This window comes from Gasterosteus aculeatus, chromosome 3 (genome assembly GCF_964276395.1).
Source record: "Gasterosteus aculeatus chromosome 3, fGasAcu3.hap1.1, whole genome shotgun sequence".
NCBI classification, from domain to species: domain Eukaryota; kingdom Metazoa; phylum Chordata; class Actinopteri; order Perciformes; family Gasterosteidae; genus Gasterosteus; species Gasterosteus aculeatus.
The window spans coordinates 7,545,939-7,562,720 of record NC_135690.1 but is presented as its reverse complement, the minus strand read 5'-3'; the positions used below and the strand labels follow the sequence as shown (position 1 = coordinate 7,562,720).

General features: G+C 43.6%; 1 protein-coding gene across 4 annotated transcripts in view; it reads left to right on the top strand.

The window, feature by feature from the left end:
* The window catches only part of hydin (HYDIN axonemal central pair apparatus protein), a 32,468-nt gene that overhangs the window by 11,896 nt on the left and 3,790 nt on the right, over positions 1 to 16,782 (top strand). For 2 of the 4 annotated variants that reach the window (XM_078099381.1, XM_078099382.1), the window contains exons 17-42: positions 420 to 581; positions 722 to 874; positions 1,543 to 1,790; positions 1,892 to 2,177; positions 2,265 to 2,408; positions 2,526 to 2,669; positions 3,106 to 3,198; positions 4,223 to 4,443; positions 4,666 to 4,837; positions 5,622 to 5,831; positions 8,488 to 8,682; positions 8,789 to 8,963; positions 9,970 to 10,088; positions 12,113 to 12,240; positions 12,607 to 12,743; positions 13,507 to 13,634; positions 13,742 to 13,855; positions 14,052 to 14,132; positions 14,235 to 14,357; positions 14,456 to 14,695; positions 14,913 to 15,042; positions 15,138 to 15,233; positions 15,334 to 15,504; positions 15,817 to 15,990; positions 16,191 to 16,369; positions 16,586 to 16,648. In XM_078099381.1, the coding sequence (XP_077955507.1) occupies positions 420 to 581; positions 722 to 874; positions 1,543 to 1,790; positions 1,892 to 2,177; positions 2,265 to 2,408; positions 2,526 to 2,669; positions 3,106 to 3,198; positions 4,223 to 4,443; positions 4,666 to 4,837; positions 5,622 to 5,831; positions 8,488 to 8,682; positions 8,789 to 8,963; positions 9,970 to 10,088; positions 12,113 to 12,240; positions 12,607 to 12,743; positions 13,507 to 13,634; positions 13,742 to 13,855; positions 14,052 to 14,132; positions 14,235 to 14,357; positions 14,456 to 14,695; positions 14,913 to 15,042; positions 15,138 to 15,233; positions 15,334 to 15,504; positions 15,817 to 15,990; positions 16,191 to 16,369; positions 16,586 to 16,648 (4,086 nt within the window). Of the gene's footprint in view, positions 1 to 419; positions 582 to 721; positions 875 to 1,542; positions 1,791 to 1,891; positions 2,178 to 2,264; positions 2,409 to 2,525; positions 2,670 to 3,105; positions 3,199 to 4,222; positions 4,444 to 4,665; positions 4,838 to 5,621; positions 5,832 to 8,487; positions 8,683 to 8,788; positions 8,964 to 9,969; positions 10,089 to 12,112; positions 12,241 to 12,606; positions 12,744 to 13,506; positions 13,635 to 13,741; positions 13,856 to 14,051; positions 14,133 to 14,234; positions 14,358 to 14,455; positions 14,696 to 14,912; positions 15,043 to 15,134; positions 15,234 to 15,333; positions 15,505 to 15,816; positions 15,991 to 16,190; positions 16,370 to 16,585; positions 16,649 to 16,782 lie in introns of all 4 variants that reach the window. The other 2 variants (XM_078099380.1, XM_040172225.2) reach the window with 1 other exon arrangement.

Below are 16,782 nucleotides of genomic sequence, written 5' to 3'. Positions count from 1 at the left end.
GATAAACTGTCACAGTTCTAAAGCACAACTGGCTATTCTTGCTACAGATGCTGTAGTTCAAAATGAGATTTCTATGGATGTCCGAGACAAAAATTAGACTGTCCAAAAAAATTATCACGTTTAACACACTAACACCGGAGTTGTGTCGATCTTCTCCTCCAACTCTCAAGAAAGCAAGTGGACGCAATTCCTTCCTATTACTATCGCTTTAATTAATACAATTTCATGTAATTTTCACTGAACATTAAGATTTATAACTAAATGGAATTAAGATTATATTTAGTCAAAATTATCTGATCATGACTCCACGGAACTGCAACGTGCTGAAGGACGAATATGTGACTTCCAAGACTTTCTTTCTCTTTTTGCTTCAGATCTACAATAGATGATGTCAGTACGCTTCGTTCTGTCCTTTTCAGGAATACGAGGAGAGTCCATCACTGCTCTTTGGCAGTTCCACTCCCACCGGAATGATTCGCCCTCACAGTTCAGAGGAGCTTCCTGTGTTTCTGCTGGCCAAGGCCGTTGGAAGGCAGCAGCACACTCTACGCATCGCTGTGTTTGGCAGCTTCCAGCCCCAGGTCCGTTGGTTAGTTTGTGTGCTTTGGAGTGTGAATCACTGTTTCTGCACTACGTGGGTAGAATTGTGAGTGTCTTTCCCTGAACTGCTCGGTTAATTCTGTTCTCTAATCCGCCTGTGTTTGGTTCCGTTCTGCTCTAGGAGGTGGTCTTGTCATGTATTGGACAGGGACCAATAGTTCATGTTCACAGCCAACAGCTGGACTTTGGCGCAATCCCGGTTCTAACGGACATCACCAGATCCCTGCACCTGTCAAACCAGTCTCCTATTTCAGCTCACTTCACTGCTCGCATGGTACACACACCACGGCACAGACACGCCTCTGAGCACGCATATAACCGTGATTAAAAATATATTCACTTATAAAACACTTACAACACACATTGAAATACATGCAATCAATGTAACTTTACGTGGCTTCAGATGTAGCTGTTGAATGTTCCATTATTTTAAGGGGTTTTGCTCTGGATTTAATGGATTTAATACATAACTGTCAAGCCTTCAGTGGCTAGATTCCTTGTTCTCATTTTTGACATCCCAATTAAAGTTGTTTCAGCCATTCAAACAAAGTCACTGTATAAATTGACTGTGACGGACTCACGCAGTACAGTGAGCACAGTGGAGGGTTTGTAAAAGGAGCAGAGGTGAACGTTAGATTCACATCTGTTTTGTTATTATGTTGGACTTTACTCTTAAATACAATTGCCCACAGAGCCAGGAAATATAATGAGGACGTAGCATTGAGCAATCCCTGTTTCATGATTATCAAAGAGACACAGAGATATTGATGCGATTATGTAGCTGTGGATTATACGCATCTATCTTTTCCTGTCGTGAGATAGGCCTCAGTGGCGTGTGCAGCATGGTTAAGAGGGAAGATATTTTCATCCCTCGCATCCTGTCAGAGCAGAGGCTTTATCTCACCGCATTCACGCCGTAAAGAAACTGTGATTGTGTCTCAGGTTCCTCGGAGCCACGGCGGGACGTTTGGCCGGGTCGAGCCCAGCGAGGGGGAAGTGCCACCCGAGAGCCAGCTGGAGCTGAGAGTAGTGGCTCACCTGAAGGACACGCTTCACTTCCAGGCCAAGATGGAAGTATCTATTCAGAACAGCCACGTGCACACTGTCTTTCTGTCCGCTACCGGCACAGGCACCACAATTGTCAGTGACAGACCTTTCGCTCCCAACCTTGATCTAGGCACATATTTAAGGTAGAATGAGCTCAACAATAACAATACGGTGAATTTACACCTGAAAATGTAGTGCTGACAGGATGCCTCACTTCCTTGCTGTCTTCTGTGTGTCCCATAAGCCATGCATCATGCCAGTACCCCTTCAAGCTGACAAACCAGGGTAAGCGAACGCACCGGTTGTACTGGAGGACTGACGGCTTTCTGTTCTCCGGAAAAACTCCAAAAGGTGGCCGGACCGTCCTGCCCTCCCTCCGTGCTCCCAGCCAGAAGGAGGGCTTTATCGGTGAGTCTTTGCCCTCCTCCGGCGAAGAGAGGCCGGTGTTCAGCCTCAGGCCTTCCCACGTGGAGCTCCCTCCCGGTAGGTCGGTCGACATGGTGCTAACGGGATCTTCAGACTCCCCCAAGGTGAGACCGTTAGCTCGGAGGCCCATAGGGAATAAACATAAGCTCTGATTTTATATGTACAGTTCTTATGTTCTTTTCTTCACCCAGGTTGTTCAGGAGCGCCTGCTGTGCCACGGCATTGTGGGTCGACAGGGCTGTAAAGAGCTCATCATGTCCGTGGATCTCACCTGTCGCTTTGTGGCTCCCATGCTACGCATTTCCTCCAGGCAGCTGAAATTCCACCTGGAGAAGGTTGGTCAAAAGATCATCACTCCAGGATACTGTTCAAAACTATATTATGTTAGTGACTAGTTATTTGTTGTTTCTATATCAATTACTGTAATGTACCCTATTTTAACTATGTCTCAGGTCCCAGGAGAGAGTCTAAGGCCGCTATACGAGAAGCTCGTCTTGGAGAATGTGTTGTCTTTGTCTCTTTCCGTTGAGCTCTCCCTGGTTGAGCCCTTCTATCTGTGTGAGGCCGCGGGAGCCCATAGCACGGCTACCACTAAGGTACACGTCTCGTCCTTTTTGGCTTTTCACTTCATGCTCCAAGAGCAGAAACCCATTGATTTTAGTGGCACATAGACTTTTGGCCCGGCAAAAGCACTTCTGTGTTCTATGTGAAAATAACTAGGATATTCTTAGGATTAGTTATTTACCTTTAATTAACTTGATCCTTAGGCTAGTTTTATATATTAAAAGAAGTGCCACATGCAACACACCTTCAAAATGACCCCTTTAAATGTGTTAATTGAAGGATAACAATAAAGGGGTTATCAAACTGCTTTAACGTTTTTTTTTAATTGTAATTGTTATGATTTTACGTGAAGCATAAGAGTAGATTCTCTAAAGATGAGAAACGTTTTTTTCAAACTATTGCAAGGTCAGCGTGTTTCCTTTAATACATTTCTGTTGTACATCTTAACTAGTTTGCGTCTTTTCCCAGTTCGTGGTTATAGGTGACGGGCAGCAGGCTGAGTTGTGGGTGCGCTTCGATCCAACTTACTGTCAGGATCAGGTGTCACGAGTCGTGGAAGAGGTAACAAATTCTCTTTTTTTTTTTTTTCAACCGGATCATATTGTGACCTTTATAGAAGAGCTTATCCCAGTACAGAGAGCTGTGCTTAAGGAGTTTTTGCCCCCCAATGGATTAAAAACAATATTTAAGAAATATACAGAACCACCGTTTCTCTAAATGGGTCTTTTCTCTTCAATAAACTGGGTATTTTTACCTCCAAATCAAATAATCTGAGGAAAAAGGCTTTGATCATGGGTATAAATGCTTTGGTAAAGAGGTCACAGGCCCAGTGTTGCAGAGTGAGTACATTTAGCGGTTCTTTACCAGAATATTTCCCTTGGAAGCTGATGTATACTACTACTACTCTATTTCCCCAAGAATTGTACTTTTCATTCTGCAACTTCTCACTATTAATGGATTGTGGAAACACACTCCGCAAAACACATCATGAAGATGTATTCATTGTTCTCCTGAAAAGTTGACTTTTCAACAATCAAACTATGGTTACTGTAATGATATGTGAAATATGACCTCCAACCACTCGGTGGAAGCACCTTGGGTTGTTTGCATGAATAGTGCATCTAGGATCTGGAGAAGCTCATACAATAATCATGCAATGTATGTTGAATGTGATCAAATAAAAGTATCTAAACATTGTGACGCCATGAGAGGCTACCCCAGCTCAGCGGGACAGTTCAAGGAGTGCGAGGACACCAAGGTCAGATATCAGTGGCCAATCCAGCCGTACGTCCTTCAAAGTCCCGTAAGTAGTTCCCAGGGTGGTCTCTCCAGCCTTCCTCTCGGAGCGCCCCAACCTGCAGCTTGTCCCTCAAACCCCACTCACCTCCCTCACTATCTCTCTAACCCTTAAAAGCCCTTCGGCTCATCAGACCCCGATCAGGTTCAGGTGGGCGGGAATGTCGGGAATTGAGGGGTGGAGTTCTCAACTCCACCAGCAGATGGAGCCATAGCTGTTTCTGGTTACAGGCATTTTATGGGGACACAGCCTCTCGTGACATCACAACATATATATCTATCTTTTTAGGTCCTTGAGATACACTACCAGGGACACCCAGAGCAACACAAGGTGGAGCTGTACGCTGAGGTCCACTTCCCCAACCTCCACTTCTCTGACACCACGGTGGACTTTGGCTGCGTGCTCAACCTTACGGGGGCCCGCAGGGAGATCTCCATCACCAACTGCTCGCCGCTGCCCGTGTCCTACCACTGGGTCTTCTTGGCTGACCGGAAACACGGGGCCATCAGGTCCGTTCACACGGTGAAAGTACACACACAGTTATATGGGTTAATATTCAGTCTTCTTCATGCTGCTTTCATTGGGTTGTAGAAATAAAGCCAGCTATCACTCTGCTTCCATCCCTCTTTTTCTTACCCCAGCAGTTTGTGTGAAGTGGGAGGTTTGTCGTTCATTGGAGAATGTTTTTGGGGTTATTTCCGGTGAATTTTGCTGTCCTTTTGTCCTCATAGAGAGGCAGAGGTAGTGGAGGTAGAGGGGGAGCAGACTAATCCAGAAAATGGGACCGAAGAAGAAGGATGGAGTTCCTCTAGAATGCCTTCTTTTGCCTTTTCGGATCCACTCAGCCTCGGGCCTGGTGCAGATGAGGGGAGCAGCTCACGGGGCCCAGTCGGTGTCCAAGAGGTAAGCAAATGCCTGCTAAACAAATCAGTTATTTTGTATGGAGAGCGCCTGCTGCAGGTGGAAACATCAGTCGTTCTGCATGCTGCAATGCTATGAAGAAAGAAAACATGCAAATTAACTGACACAAACACGCACATATTTTTGCATTATAAACTTCCGTTTGTTCTCAGCGTGCATAATATCTTCCTCGTTTTTAATTGATTGATGTAATTAGATGATGGAACATTCAAAGAAGCCTTCATTGTACTTTCCTAATTCATAATATATGCATGAGGCTTGTAACACAAGTGCGTATGTCATTTGGAGTAATTATGTTCACTATTGATGAATTGCTTGATTTGTCTTTGAGCAATCAAATCCACTCGTTGTCTATTGTATAGACAATTTCACTGTTGTAAACCTAAATATTCCAATGGTGTCCTTATTTCTGTTTCCTGTTGCATGTGGAAATAAACGACTAAATAGCGTGCAGGGAAGAAGAATCTGGCAATGAGATGAAGATGTTCTGCTGGTAGGGGATTTGATGGGAGGTGTGTAGATGGGGAGGAGGGATGAGCCGACTGCAGACAGTTGTGTGAGGAGAGTGGACCAGCAGCCAGGAAGGAGGCCCAAAAGCAACAAACTCAACATACAATGATGTAGAGGCAGGCGGCCGAGTACTAAGAGACGCACGGAAGAGAAAACTCTTAACACCAACCCCTCCCTTTAATGTCAGTGCACAATAACCGCAGAATCAGTCAATAAAAATGAGAATTCATCGTTTTTTTTCCTCCTGTGCCTTTAGGTGTTTGATATCTTGCCGCTATTCGGTCATCTGCAACCCGGGGAGCAGCAGCAGGTCGTTTTCTGCTTCTACGGCCACGAAAATGTGAGCAAAGAGGTGGTCGCACAGTGCCGTGTTGAAGACGGGCCATCATATGAGGTCCAACTCCGAGGAGAGGCCTCTTTAATCAGCTACAGCCTGGACTCAACACATATTAACTTTGGTCTGCAGGTATGTAGGCACGGCTCCTTTACCTTGTTTACCTAACAAGCCATACCAATCAAAAAGATGTGGTTCCGGATTTCTCAAAGACAGGATCAAAAATGTTCAGTATGGTTTTTCACACGGTGGTCTTTTACCAAAGCCATCCAGACTAGTTATCCTTCATATTAAAAACAAAATGTAATGATTTATGATTTAATCAAAATGAGCGATGCAGCAGAACAATTATTGAGCTTCCTGTCTGTTCAGCTCTATTCTATTCTATTATCTTTTCTTTCTTGCTGTGTGTGTCTCTCCCCCCCCCCTCTGTTCTTGAATTTTTTGGGTAGTTTTTGAATCACCCCTGTGGCGACTCCTGCTGTGGAGGCAGCAGCCTTCCAATGGGATTTAGGTTTGTGGGCTGGGTTTGGTGATTAAAGAATTATACTAAGGTCAAATCTGCTGTCTTGAAAGCATACGAGTTGGTCCCTGAGGCTTACCGCCAGAAATTCAGGAAGTGGGAGAAAAGTGGTGAACAACTAATGTGGAATTTGCTCGTGATTTGTTGTGCCATTTCAACCGTTGGTGTTCCGGTGCGGATGTTGAGAGTTTTGATGGACTTTGTGATTTGATAGTGTTAAAAATTTGATTCCTCAGCGTATTGCGATGTATGTAAGTGAACAGAAGGCAACCACTGCACTTAGAGCGGCTGAGCTGGCGGACAATTTTGTGTTGATGCACAAAAGTGTTTTTGGTGAGATGTGCTCAACCCGTGATAGACGTGAAGGTAACAACCTTGGGAGCGCTCGTTTCAGGGTCCAGTCCTTAGTAGCCCGTCCCACGCATGCATTTAAAGCCATACATGTGAGAGATGATGGTGGCAGAGGGGGCATATGTCATTATTGTCAAGGCCCGGGCCACTGGAAAGATCAGTACCCTGTACTACGAAATAGGAATAAACGAAAGTCGTATCCATCTGCTCCAGCTCTGGCCTGTTCCAGTGGTCAGGGGCCAAGTCTTGAATGTGTCGGTCCAGAGAGTGATGATTTTGAGCCTTTCATTGCTGATGCTGTAGTTTCTCTGGTGGGAAGTGAGGAGCGTGTGCCTATAAAGATTTTGAGAGACACAGGTGCTAAGCATTCCTTCATTTTGGAATCAGCATTGCCTTTTTCACCTGCAACAGAAACGGGGTATTTTATTCTGAGGTATGGGGATGGGTTTGGTACCTGTACCGCGGCACAAGATGGTGCTTGATTGTCACCTGGTATTGTTGCAGTGGGTGGGCATGGAGATAATTCTAGGAAATGACCTGGCTGGTGGGGCAGTCTGGCCTTCTGTGCCGCCATCTCCTGTGGTTGCTCCAGAGTTAATGGTGATGAGTGTGGTCAGAGATATCCAAGTGTGTTTGCAGCCTGCGCCGTGCGCAGCGTGCGAAGACTGTTTCAGACGTTAGTGGAGAGCAAAGCGAGACGAAAGATTCCTTTACCTGATCTTCCCCCATCCGTCCCTCGGCCAGAGTGGGTTAAAAGTCAGCAGGTTGATCCGTCTGTCTGGTTTGTTGACCAGTATTTTGCCTGAAAGTGAGGTTGGAAATGTGGCTCTTGTGGTGGCCAGTGTTTCAAATGGTTGTGTCTGAAAAATTGACAAGTGTTAAAGATTGCACATGACGAATCCGGTCATTTGGCTGTGAGAAAAACATATGATCGCGTTTTGCGATATTACTTTTGGCCGAAGTTATGCGTGATGACTCCAATTACATAAAATCGTGTCATACATGTCAACTTACAGGTAAGACGAGTCAGTCAATCAAGCCAGCACCTCTCTGTCCCATTCCAGCGATCAGTCAACCATTTGAGCACTCGATTGTAGATTGTCTGGGGCCTTTGCCAACCTGAAAGTCTGGTTGTGCTTATCTGCTGTCTGTGATGTGCCAGACAACAAGATATCCTGCAGTATATCCTTTGTGTTCGATTTCTGCAAGATCAATAGTCAAGGCGTTGACACAATTTTTTTCCATTTTTGGCGTTACGCGTGTGATTCATTTACACATGGACATTGTGGCGACCCCTGCTGTGGAGGCAGCAGCCTTCCAATGGGATTTAGGTTTGTGGGCTGGGTTTGGTGATCGAAGGCACTTGGGCCCGGTGCCCTGAGATTAGAAAACCCAGTGTTCATTCATTCGCGCTCTCTCTTGTCTCTTCGGCAGACGTCAGGTGGTGTGGTAGGGGAGCCGCCGTGTTAACTCCTGTTTCCGTTTAGTTAGATGCCCTTGACAACACCCATCTTTTACACTCCACCCTCATGCACATCCTACACTACTGATAATACTGACGTTCAAATCCCATCTGTAATGTTTGTTGATCTTTCTTTGTCTTATGTTAAATCTCTTGAAACAGTGCAACTCCAATCCTGTCACGGCCCAAAGAGCCAGGTCATGACAACCCTCATGATTGTCTACCTTTCTTTCTGTCTCTTTCTCACCGTCACACTTTTAACAGCCATGTAAGAAGTTCCATTCTGCTCATTTCACAGTAAAACCATATCTTCTTTAACACAAAATTGTCAGTTTAAATGGAGGCCATCATGCGTTATTACTGTACTGTATCATCGCTACTGAACACCCACTCCACTAAAGAGACACTGGGTAGAGTTTTTCCAATATTGCTTCTTGTCTCTTTTTATCCAGCCGTTTGATCACGAAGGGGAAGCTGAGGTGACCCTGACCAATACTGGCAAGATAGGCTTTAACTTTATCATACATCCTAAAAAGAAGGATGAGGACGCAGAAGAGGAGGCAGGGGGACAGAGGAAGGCCCTGGAGGATGAGCAAAAAGGGGAAAGACATGTCATACCAGGCCGGCCCATGGTCATCCCCGCTACGGTGAGGTCATCTTTGGACTCTTTCGGATGTGGGAGGGTCATTTATCATGGATACGGTTGTTGTTGTTGTTGTTGTTTTTTAACCTAGTTTCTTTTGTGTGTGCCAGGGTTACATTGATCCCGGTGCGGAGCGATGTCTGCGTGTGCTCTACCTCCCAGGCACCCCCGAGAGGTTTGAGAGGCAGCTTCAGCTGCAGGTGGCTTTTCTACTGCCACAGGTCCTTACGCTGACTGGAGAGGGAGTGTTCCCAAGGATCAGCCTTAACTTGCCACAAAACCTGCGTAAGTATTGACATTTTCTCATACACAGAAACATGACCATATCCTCACTCAACAAGCTAAGGAAATATGTTTTTCATCTACTAGTATGTTATTTTAGCCATAAAATCCTATTGCCGCCTTGCAATTGTATGCATACCCATAACCCAATATGCCCAACTGCAGTTATGGGGTAATGTCACTAGAATGTAATGTTCCCCCTGCATTGGGACAGTAATCAGCAGTAACGGAGAAGTTGTAATTATGTGGTTTCATAGTTTGTTTCTTCTAAATGAAATAAGCACCTAGTAGGTAAAGCCATTAAAATGTGGTGGTTAAAGGTCACTGTTGCCTCACAAAACACATTTCTTCCCATAGAATTCATTTGAATTTCTAACTAATACCACATATGTTGACTAGGACTAGGATAAATTATGAAGCGATGACATTCTTCGACTGCGTGCCGGTATGGAATGCCGTTTTAGTCAAAATTAAATAAATGAATAAATACATAAATACATGAAATATGCATTTGAAATAAATAAATGAGGCAATAAATACATAAATATTAAATACATTTAATTATTTCATGGTACTTTTATTTCATAATGCCACTTTTCATTTCATGGTACTTTTATTTCATAATGCCACTTTTCATTTCATGGTACTTTTATTTCATAATGCCACTTTTCATTATGAAATAAAAGACTGGAAATGAAAAGTGGCATTATGAAATAAAAGTAGGCTACCATGAAATGAAAAGTGGCATTATGAAATAAAGGTACCATGAAATGAAAAGTGGCATTATGAAATAAAATTACCATGAAATAATTAAATGTATTTAATATTGATGTATTTATTGCCTCATTTATTTATTTCATAATGTATTTCAAATGCATATTTCATGTATTTATTCATTTATTTAATTTTGACTAAAACGGCATTCCATATGCCGGTAACTGGTCGATGGACAGTTTGGCAGCAAATACTGGCACAAATGTAATTCTTCTTTACAATGATTCCCTTGCAGCAGAGGAGTCTTTCAGTGATTTGGTGCTGCAGGCCAGGACCGCTGTGGAGGGAGTCGAGCTTATGAATGGAACGGCGTCCGATGAAAGACAAACAACCAAGGCCAACCCCCCACTCACAGTTTGTGACCAAGATTGTTTTTTTAAACATTGCTTTTATGCATCATGTAGGTTTCTATTAAGCCGTCTGTATAGACTATACAGCGCTTTGTTTAGCGCGGGCAGAATAAGGGACTCTATAAGGAGGTCACGGGTCTTGGTACCGGTGCAGGACGGAACCCAAAAGCACGACTCCGACAACAATGGGCGAGACAAATAGATTTTACTGGAAGTTCAGACAAGGTCGAAAACCGGGGGATCCGTCAGTAGGCAAAAAAATCCAGAGGGGCAGGCAGAGAATCCGTAGATGAAAACCGGCACGGTCAGAACCAGGATGGCAATCAGACAGGCAGACAATCTGAAACGGGGCAGGCAGAGAATACGTGGTCAAAAGGCAGGTACGGTCAGAGCAGACTAATACAGAAACTCTGGAAAACTTGTTTTACACACAAGATAATCTGGCAGGGAGCAACAGAATGTGACAGGATTAAAGTGATTGGCTGACAAGGGGATGTGTTGCAGGTGAGAAGGGCAAGGAGAACCAGGTGAGGTAAGGAGCTGATGTGGGAGGATCTGAAATGATAGGAAGGTTAGTAAACATGCAGGCTGGGTGAAAAACACTAAGTTGTGGTCAAATGTGGGACAAAGGATAGGACAGATAAGGACCTCAACACTTTAGCATGAATTTACCACCACATCCCTTCCCTTCCAATCTTAAGAGGCAACTCTTGACTTTGCAGTGTGAAGTCAATATACAATACGTCCAGACAGATAGAGAGAGACTTCTTAAATGTTTGTCAGATGGTGTGGAAATCCAATACGAGGAGGACGAAATGATTTTATCCATTATTATATTTAGACAAGGAATGAATTTTTAAGCCAGCATATACACGTGGACATCGCGGCGACGCCTGCTGTGGAGGCAGCAGGTTTGGTGATTGAAGGCACTTGGGCCCGGTGCCCTGGGATTAGAAAACCCAGTGTTAATTAATTCGCTCTCTCTTGTCTCTCCAGCAGACGTCCATGGTGTGGTAGGGCAGCCGTGTTGACTCAGTTTTCTTTTAGTTATATGCCCTTGACAACACCCATCTTTTACACTCTACCCTCATACACATCCTACACTACTGATAATACTGACGTTCACATCCCATCTGTAATGTTTGTTGATTTTTCGTTGTCTTATGTTAAATAAAGAACATGTTAAACCTCTTGAAACAGTGCAACTCCAATCCGGCCCAAAGAGCCAGGTTGTGACATTCAGACTGATAATAAATATTGATTAATATTTAATTGTGACGCGTCATGGGAGAACAGCAATTCAATGCACCTCCAAATGAATTTGTTTCGGTTAAAGTACCTCAGATCCACTCTATTACCCACAAGAACACAGCCACTAAAGAATTTCATACCCATCAGCGGAATCAGAAATCAGCCATCCTGTACTACAGGGCGAGAAAGCGAGAAACCAAATTGTCCTTATTCCACGCTTAAATAAAAAAATTCGAGGCTGTGTCGTTTGTAGGAACCTGGATTAAAGCACGAAATCTTTCCTCTTCATGAAAACAGGATGTCAATGAGAAGAAGCCGACCCAAACACCACCAGGACTTGTTGCAGGTGTAATGTCGTCGCAGGGTCGATGTGTAACCGGCCTTAGAGTTGTGCAAAGGGAGTATAGCGCAGTTAATTACCTCAGTTGGCCTTAATGAAATCTTAAACATTGTGTATTAAATCTGTGTAAGACTCCCAAGCTGAAGTAGTATTGGCACTGGAGTTACTAGTCAGAGTAAAAAGTGAGGATATCTTTCTTCAGGTGAATCTTAACAGATTATGAGACACTTTTCTTTGCCATCATAGCATCTACTTGTATTGCGAGCTCCAAACATGGGGCATGTGATTCACTTTGACGAGGAGGTACCTTGAATTATTGTTTTCACCGCTGAGACTGTGCTGTTTGGTGCTTACGTAACCCTGCCATACTTTTTTAGTCACTTTCATGTGTTCAACGGGTATCCCTCTTCCTTCTCTCTTATGCCTGCTGCCTCCAGTATAAAGAGCTGCTTCACATGGAGATCGAGAGGATGATGGTGAAACAGAATGCCCTCGCTGTGACCGACTGCCTGCTTGAGCTCAGAGAATTGCAAGGTTCCTCCAGGAGGTGGCACAAACTTAGCCAGTATGTTTAAACACACACACACATACAGACTTTGGTTGAATAGATGGCCCACTCATTGGTCTGAAAGAAGAACTGTGTTGGGGTAATCAAAACTTTGGGTTAATGAATGATAACAGTCTGACTGTTTTTGTTCTGTGGTTCTTGCATAAAGCGCTGTCCTGTATCTCATGTGTGCATCGGCTGTTTTCACTCATACCATTCCACTCAATAGTCCCTTGTTTCACATGTTATGATCATGACAACCTGAACTATTGAATCCAATAATCATATAGCTATAGTATGAGTAGTAGTATCAAGGTAAACAAACCTTTGACATGGATGTTGCTTGTTATCGTCGTATTTAAGTACTTCTTTCCACTGCCCTAGGTTCCTGCTTCCAGAGTATGTTTTGGATTTCGGTTACGTCATTCCAGCCATTCCCCGCAGTCACAGTGTAAAAGTGACGAACACTGGTTCAGTGGCTGTGTCCTTCAAGGCCAATGTCAAACCTCTAGCTGGAACAGGTATCCTCATTCACAAACTTCAGACAGAAAAAGGGCACTGAATGAGCTCGAGGACACACAGAAATTCCACATGAAATTTGAGAAATAACTTGTCAATCCGCCCTGGGACTCAGGTCAGCTTCAAAATGTTTGTCTATTGTCTCAGCGGTCTGTAGGGAGAGAGGCCGAGTCAGCCAGCTAGATCATTTTTGTTTGGTCTAAATCTGTGGCTCTCAACTCATTCACAGGAATATAATATCTCATGTTAAGTCCCCTGAAATAAATGCATATTGCGCTATGAAATAAAAGCTGCCTAAAATAAATAAAAGACAAATAATTTCCTTTTTTAGAGTGACTTTATTTGAACTATATTGACTCAAATATTTAATTTAATTGATATTCGTATTCCCTCATTTATTTATTTCATTCATTTCATAGGAATATTAGTTTAGTTGATTATTTGTGTATATATTTATTTATTATTGAATTAATGACATTCCATATTTAATAAAGATTTAGAAATACTGAAAGACTTGTAGAAGGTTAAATTATTTGAATAGGTCGGAGAGACAAGTTTACAGATTTATTATTTTGCTTGAGAAAAAAAGACAAACCCAAAGTTAGTAGAAGGATATCAATGAATTATGAAATGGATTGATGGATTTTCTCAAAGGGAGGGCTGCATTATCAATGCGGCGATATGATATGATATGAATCCCTCTTCTATGGGCTCTCAATATTCTACATTTTAAATGAATAACACTATTGTGTTGCCTCTTCAAAGGATTCAGTACAGACTTTCAAAGCGTGAAAAACCTGCCTTGTGGAGAGACACAGACTTTTACGGTCAAATTTGACCCACAGACAGCCGACCTGAAGATGGGGGATACGAGTGTTGTAATGTCAATACAGGTAAACATGGGCTTATTTCTGATTCAGGATGAAACTTTGACACATTTGGTTCGTTGTCTGCCTTGTCGGTAGCATTGTGGCCTCTTTGTCTCCACTTGGATCTACAGGTCGTAGGCGGCCCGACGGTCCAGGTGCGGCTGTGTGCTTTGGTGACGGAGCCGGCCGTCACTATTTCAACGGATACCCTGCAGTTTGACACTGTGCAGTGTGGCATGTGTCAGGTAATGATATGGGACAAGAGATACCTTTATGCAGCCCTGCTGAGGTTGCTTTTCAGGTTCTATGATTGAATGAGAACACAGCGTTGGAAGTTTAGATTTTTTCTAGTATCCGACATTGATTTGACTAAAGTCTGTTGTAGCCAAATTGACACAAGAATGCCTTCGGGTTGTTGCTGTTGTTTTTGTTCCCCATCAGATGAGGACGATACAGCTGTTTAATCAGGAGTCTGTGCCGTGCACATGGAGTATAGCTGAGAAGGGAAAGCCTATCAAAAAGGTATCACATCTCTCATTTTTTGGACATCTTCAGTTTTTAAGTTATGGCAACAACTGCTTTAGGAAAAGATTTGGTGCATTTGGTGTTCTTGCTCTCTAACAGCGTAAAAAGGACTTGGAGATGCAGCAACCGCCTGCCGTGGTGTTCAAGATGATTCCCAGCTCTGGCATGCTGTCTCCCGGTGAACGGGTCAATGTCCAGATAAAGTTCACCCCTGCTGAGGGGGTAAAGCGCTTAATTGACTTTAGAGATTGGCATGACACATAGCAGAGCAACATTATTACTACATAGATTGATGACCTATTGCACACGTGTCTCTACAGGGTTCTTACAACAGGCAGCTACATGTCCGCGTGGCTGAGAGCAGCCAGCAGCTGTTCATTACAGCCCGGGGGCGGGCGGAGGAGCCCCATCTGGAGTTCTGCCCGTCGGTGCTGGAGCTCGGGCCATGCCTTCCTCTCGCTACTGACGCCGAGGTCAACGTCAGCGTCAGAAACCCCTGCCCTTTCCCCGTTGAGTTCTACTCCCTGGAATTAGACACACAGTATCTCAAAGAAGAAAAGGTACCTCTGCACAATGCATTACACCGCAGGAAGTAACATGTTTTCGTCCTATTCTTTCCAACCACTCTTTGCCCCTTGGAGATCTTTCTTTTATCATATTTCCTTAACTGGTCCCTCAAAACATTTAATTTTCTTCTAACTGTTGCTTTTTATGTTTTATGACTGCTTTTTATGTGTTCTGGTTTCCTTCTCTTTCCCATCACTTCCTCCTGTGTAGATCCTGCGTTTGGTTAAGGGTTATGACAAGAACCGCATATTACTGCTGCCCCCCAGATCCCCTGGAGAAAGTCTTCCCCCGGAGCTGCTCGAGTACTACCAGGAGCAGCGCTCGCAGCTGAAAGACGATGGTAGCTTAGGGCACACATGATCCTTAAGCACTGAAGTCATGTACCCAAAGGTGTCGGCATATAATGTTAATGTATAAACTACCTGTGTACAGCAGGGCTGAAACAAGGCCTGGATGAAGAAGGGGCTGAGATGGGTGACACATACAAGGAAGGAGAAATGCATTCTTTAAGTTTGAAATCAGCTGAAGTACGTGAGTACAACATTTGAACATTTGAAAGTAGTCTGCGGCGAGTGTAATTCACTGTAATGTCCACAGGCCCTGCGTGTCTAAGTAACACTCGTCCTTTCAGTTGTTTCGGAGATGACGGTAGTGGGAAGCTCCGTGGGACTGGGGCAGCTTGAGATGAACCCCGTCTCCAGAGCGATAGCCCGCCACATGCGTGTTGATCTGTCGCCTGAGGGTCTGGCTACACGCAACCGCAGAGGCATTGCTATTATCGTGTATGGAGCACCACTGACAGGTGAAGCAGTTCATCGACTAATTGATCAAAGAACAGTTGAATTAAATTGGATATATTGAATTAATTAGACCCTTGTCTAAAATCATTCCAGGCAATATGTTTTTTTCACCTGCAATACCTGTCATGTTTACCTGTTCTTAAGTTAACACAGAAGAGAACAAAATATGTGATATAGATCCAAAGGGATCACCAAAAATGTATGTTCCTAACTTGCCTCCAAGTTCACATGTTATATACTGTCTAAATACCCAGTAACGTGGGATTGATGAGAATACATTTGTGAAATTTTGTGTGTGTGTTCCCCCCCTTTAGATAACGGCAGCTGCGTGGCAGCTCTGGCACGCCACTACGGAGCGGCACACCTGAGTGTTGATGCCGTGGTTACCGAGGTGCTCGTCAATGGAACTTCACCTATCAGCCAGACTGCAAGACAACTCTACGATTGTGCTGCCGCCGGTAATGCTGGGAAGAAGCCCGAGGAGGCCGGTAAGAAGAAAATGTTTGTTTGGGATTGGTTTGTGTTCTGCTTGGGGAGTTGAAGGAGATTAGAAGTGGTGGACAGGATATTAATTATTTTCCATAGTCTTCTGTAGTCAGACAGGACACAACTGTAAAAGAACATTCTGTTGAGTAACATTGGTAAATGTAGGCAAAGGTGTATATATAAATACTGTATCTGCTTTCAGCTCAGTCCACAGAATATGAACCAGAAACAAATCTAGAAGCATCAGAACCAGCTCCACATTCAGCTCCAGCTTCACGAGGTACTTTGGAAGTTCCTTCAAAACCCATCGAGGATGGCTTCAGTGGAAATGACTCCAAGGCTCCTCGGGGGACCGAAAATACACACTTTACCCTTTTTCTGGTATATTTTCTTCTCCTCTGCTCACCTCTAAACATTGAAGTCCATGTTTGTAAATTGAAACATTCCTCTACTAGATTGAGGGTATGAACCTACTTGATACATCTTTGTAGGGCATATTTCTCTTTAAAATCTGTATATAATGGATAATATAATACAAATAAAAATGATAATAATTGAATATAATAAACCAGCTACTTGAGTGTGGTTTCTCCTCAGGGAGGAATCAGTAATCTGTTGCCTGAACAGCTATTGGTTGACATCCTGGCAGAAAGATTTCAGGTAGATTACCCACAGTTTTTTCTTGTGGTTATTCAGTTCTGTATTTCATGAATTATAAATATATATATATGTATGTGTGTGTGTGTATATATATATGTATGTGTGTGTATATATAAATGTATGTATGTGTGTAT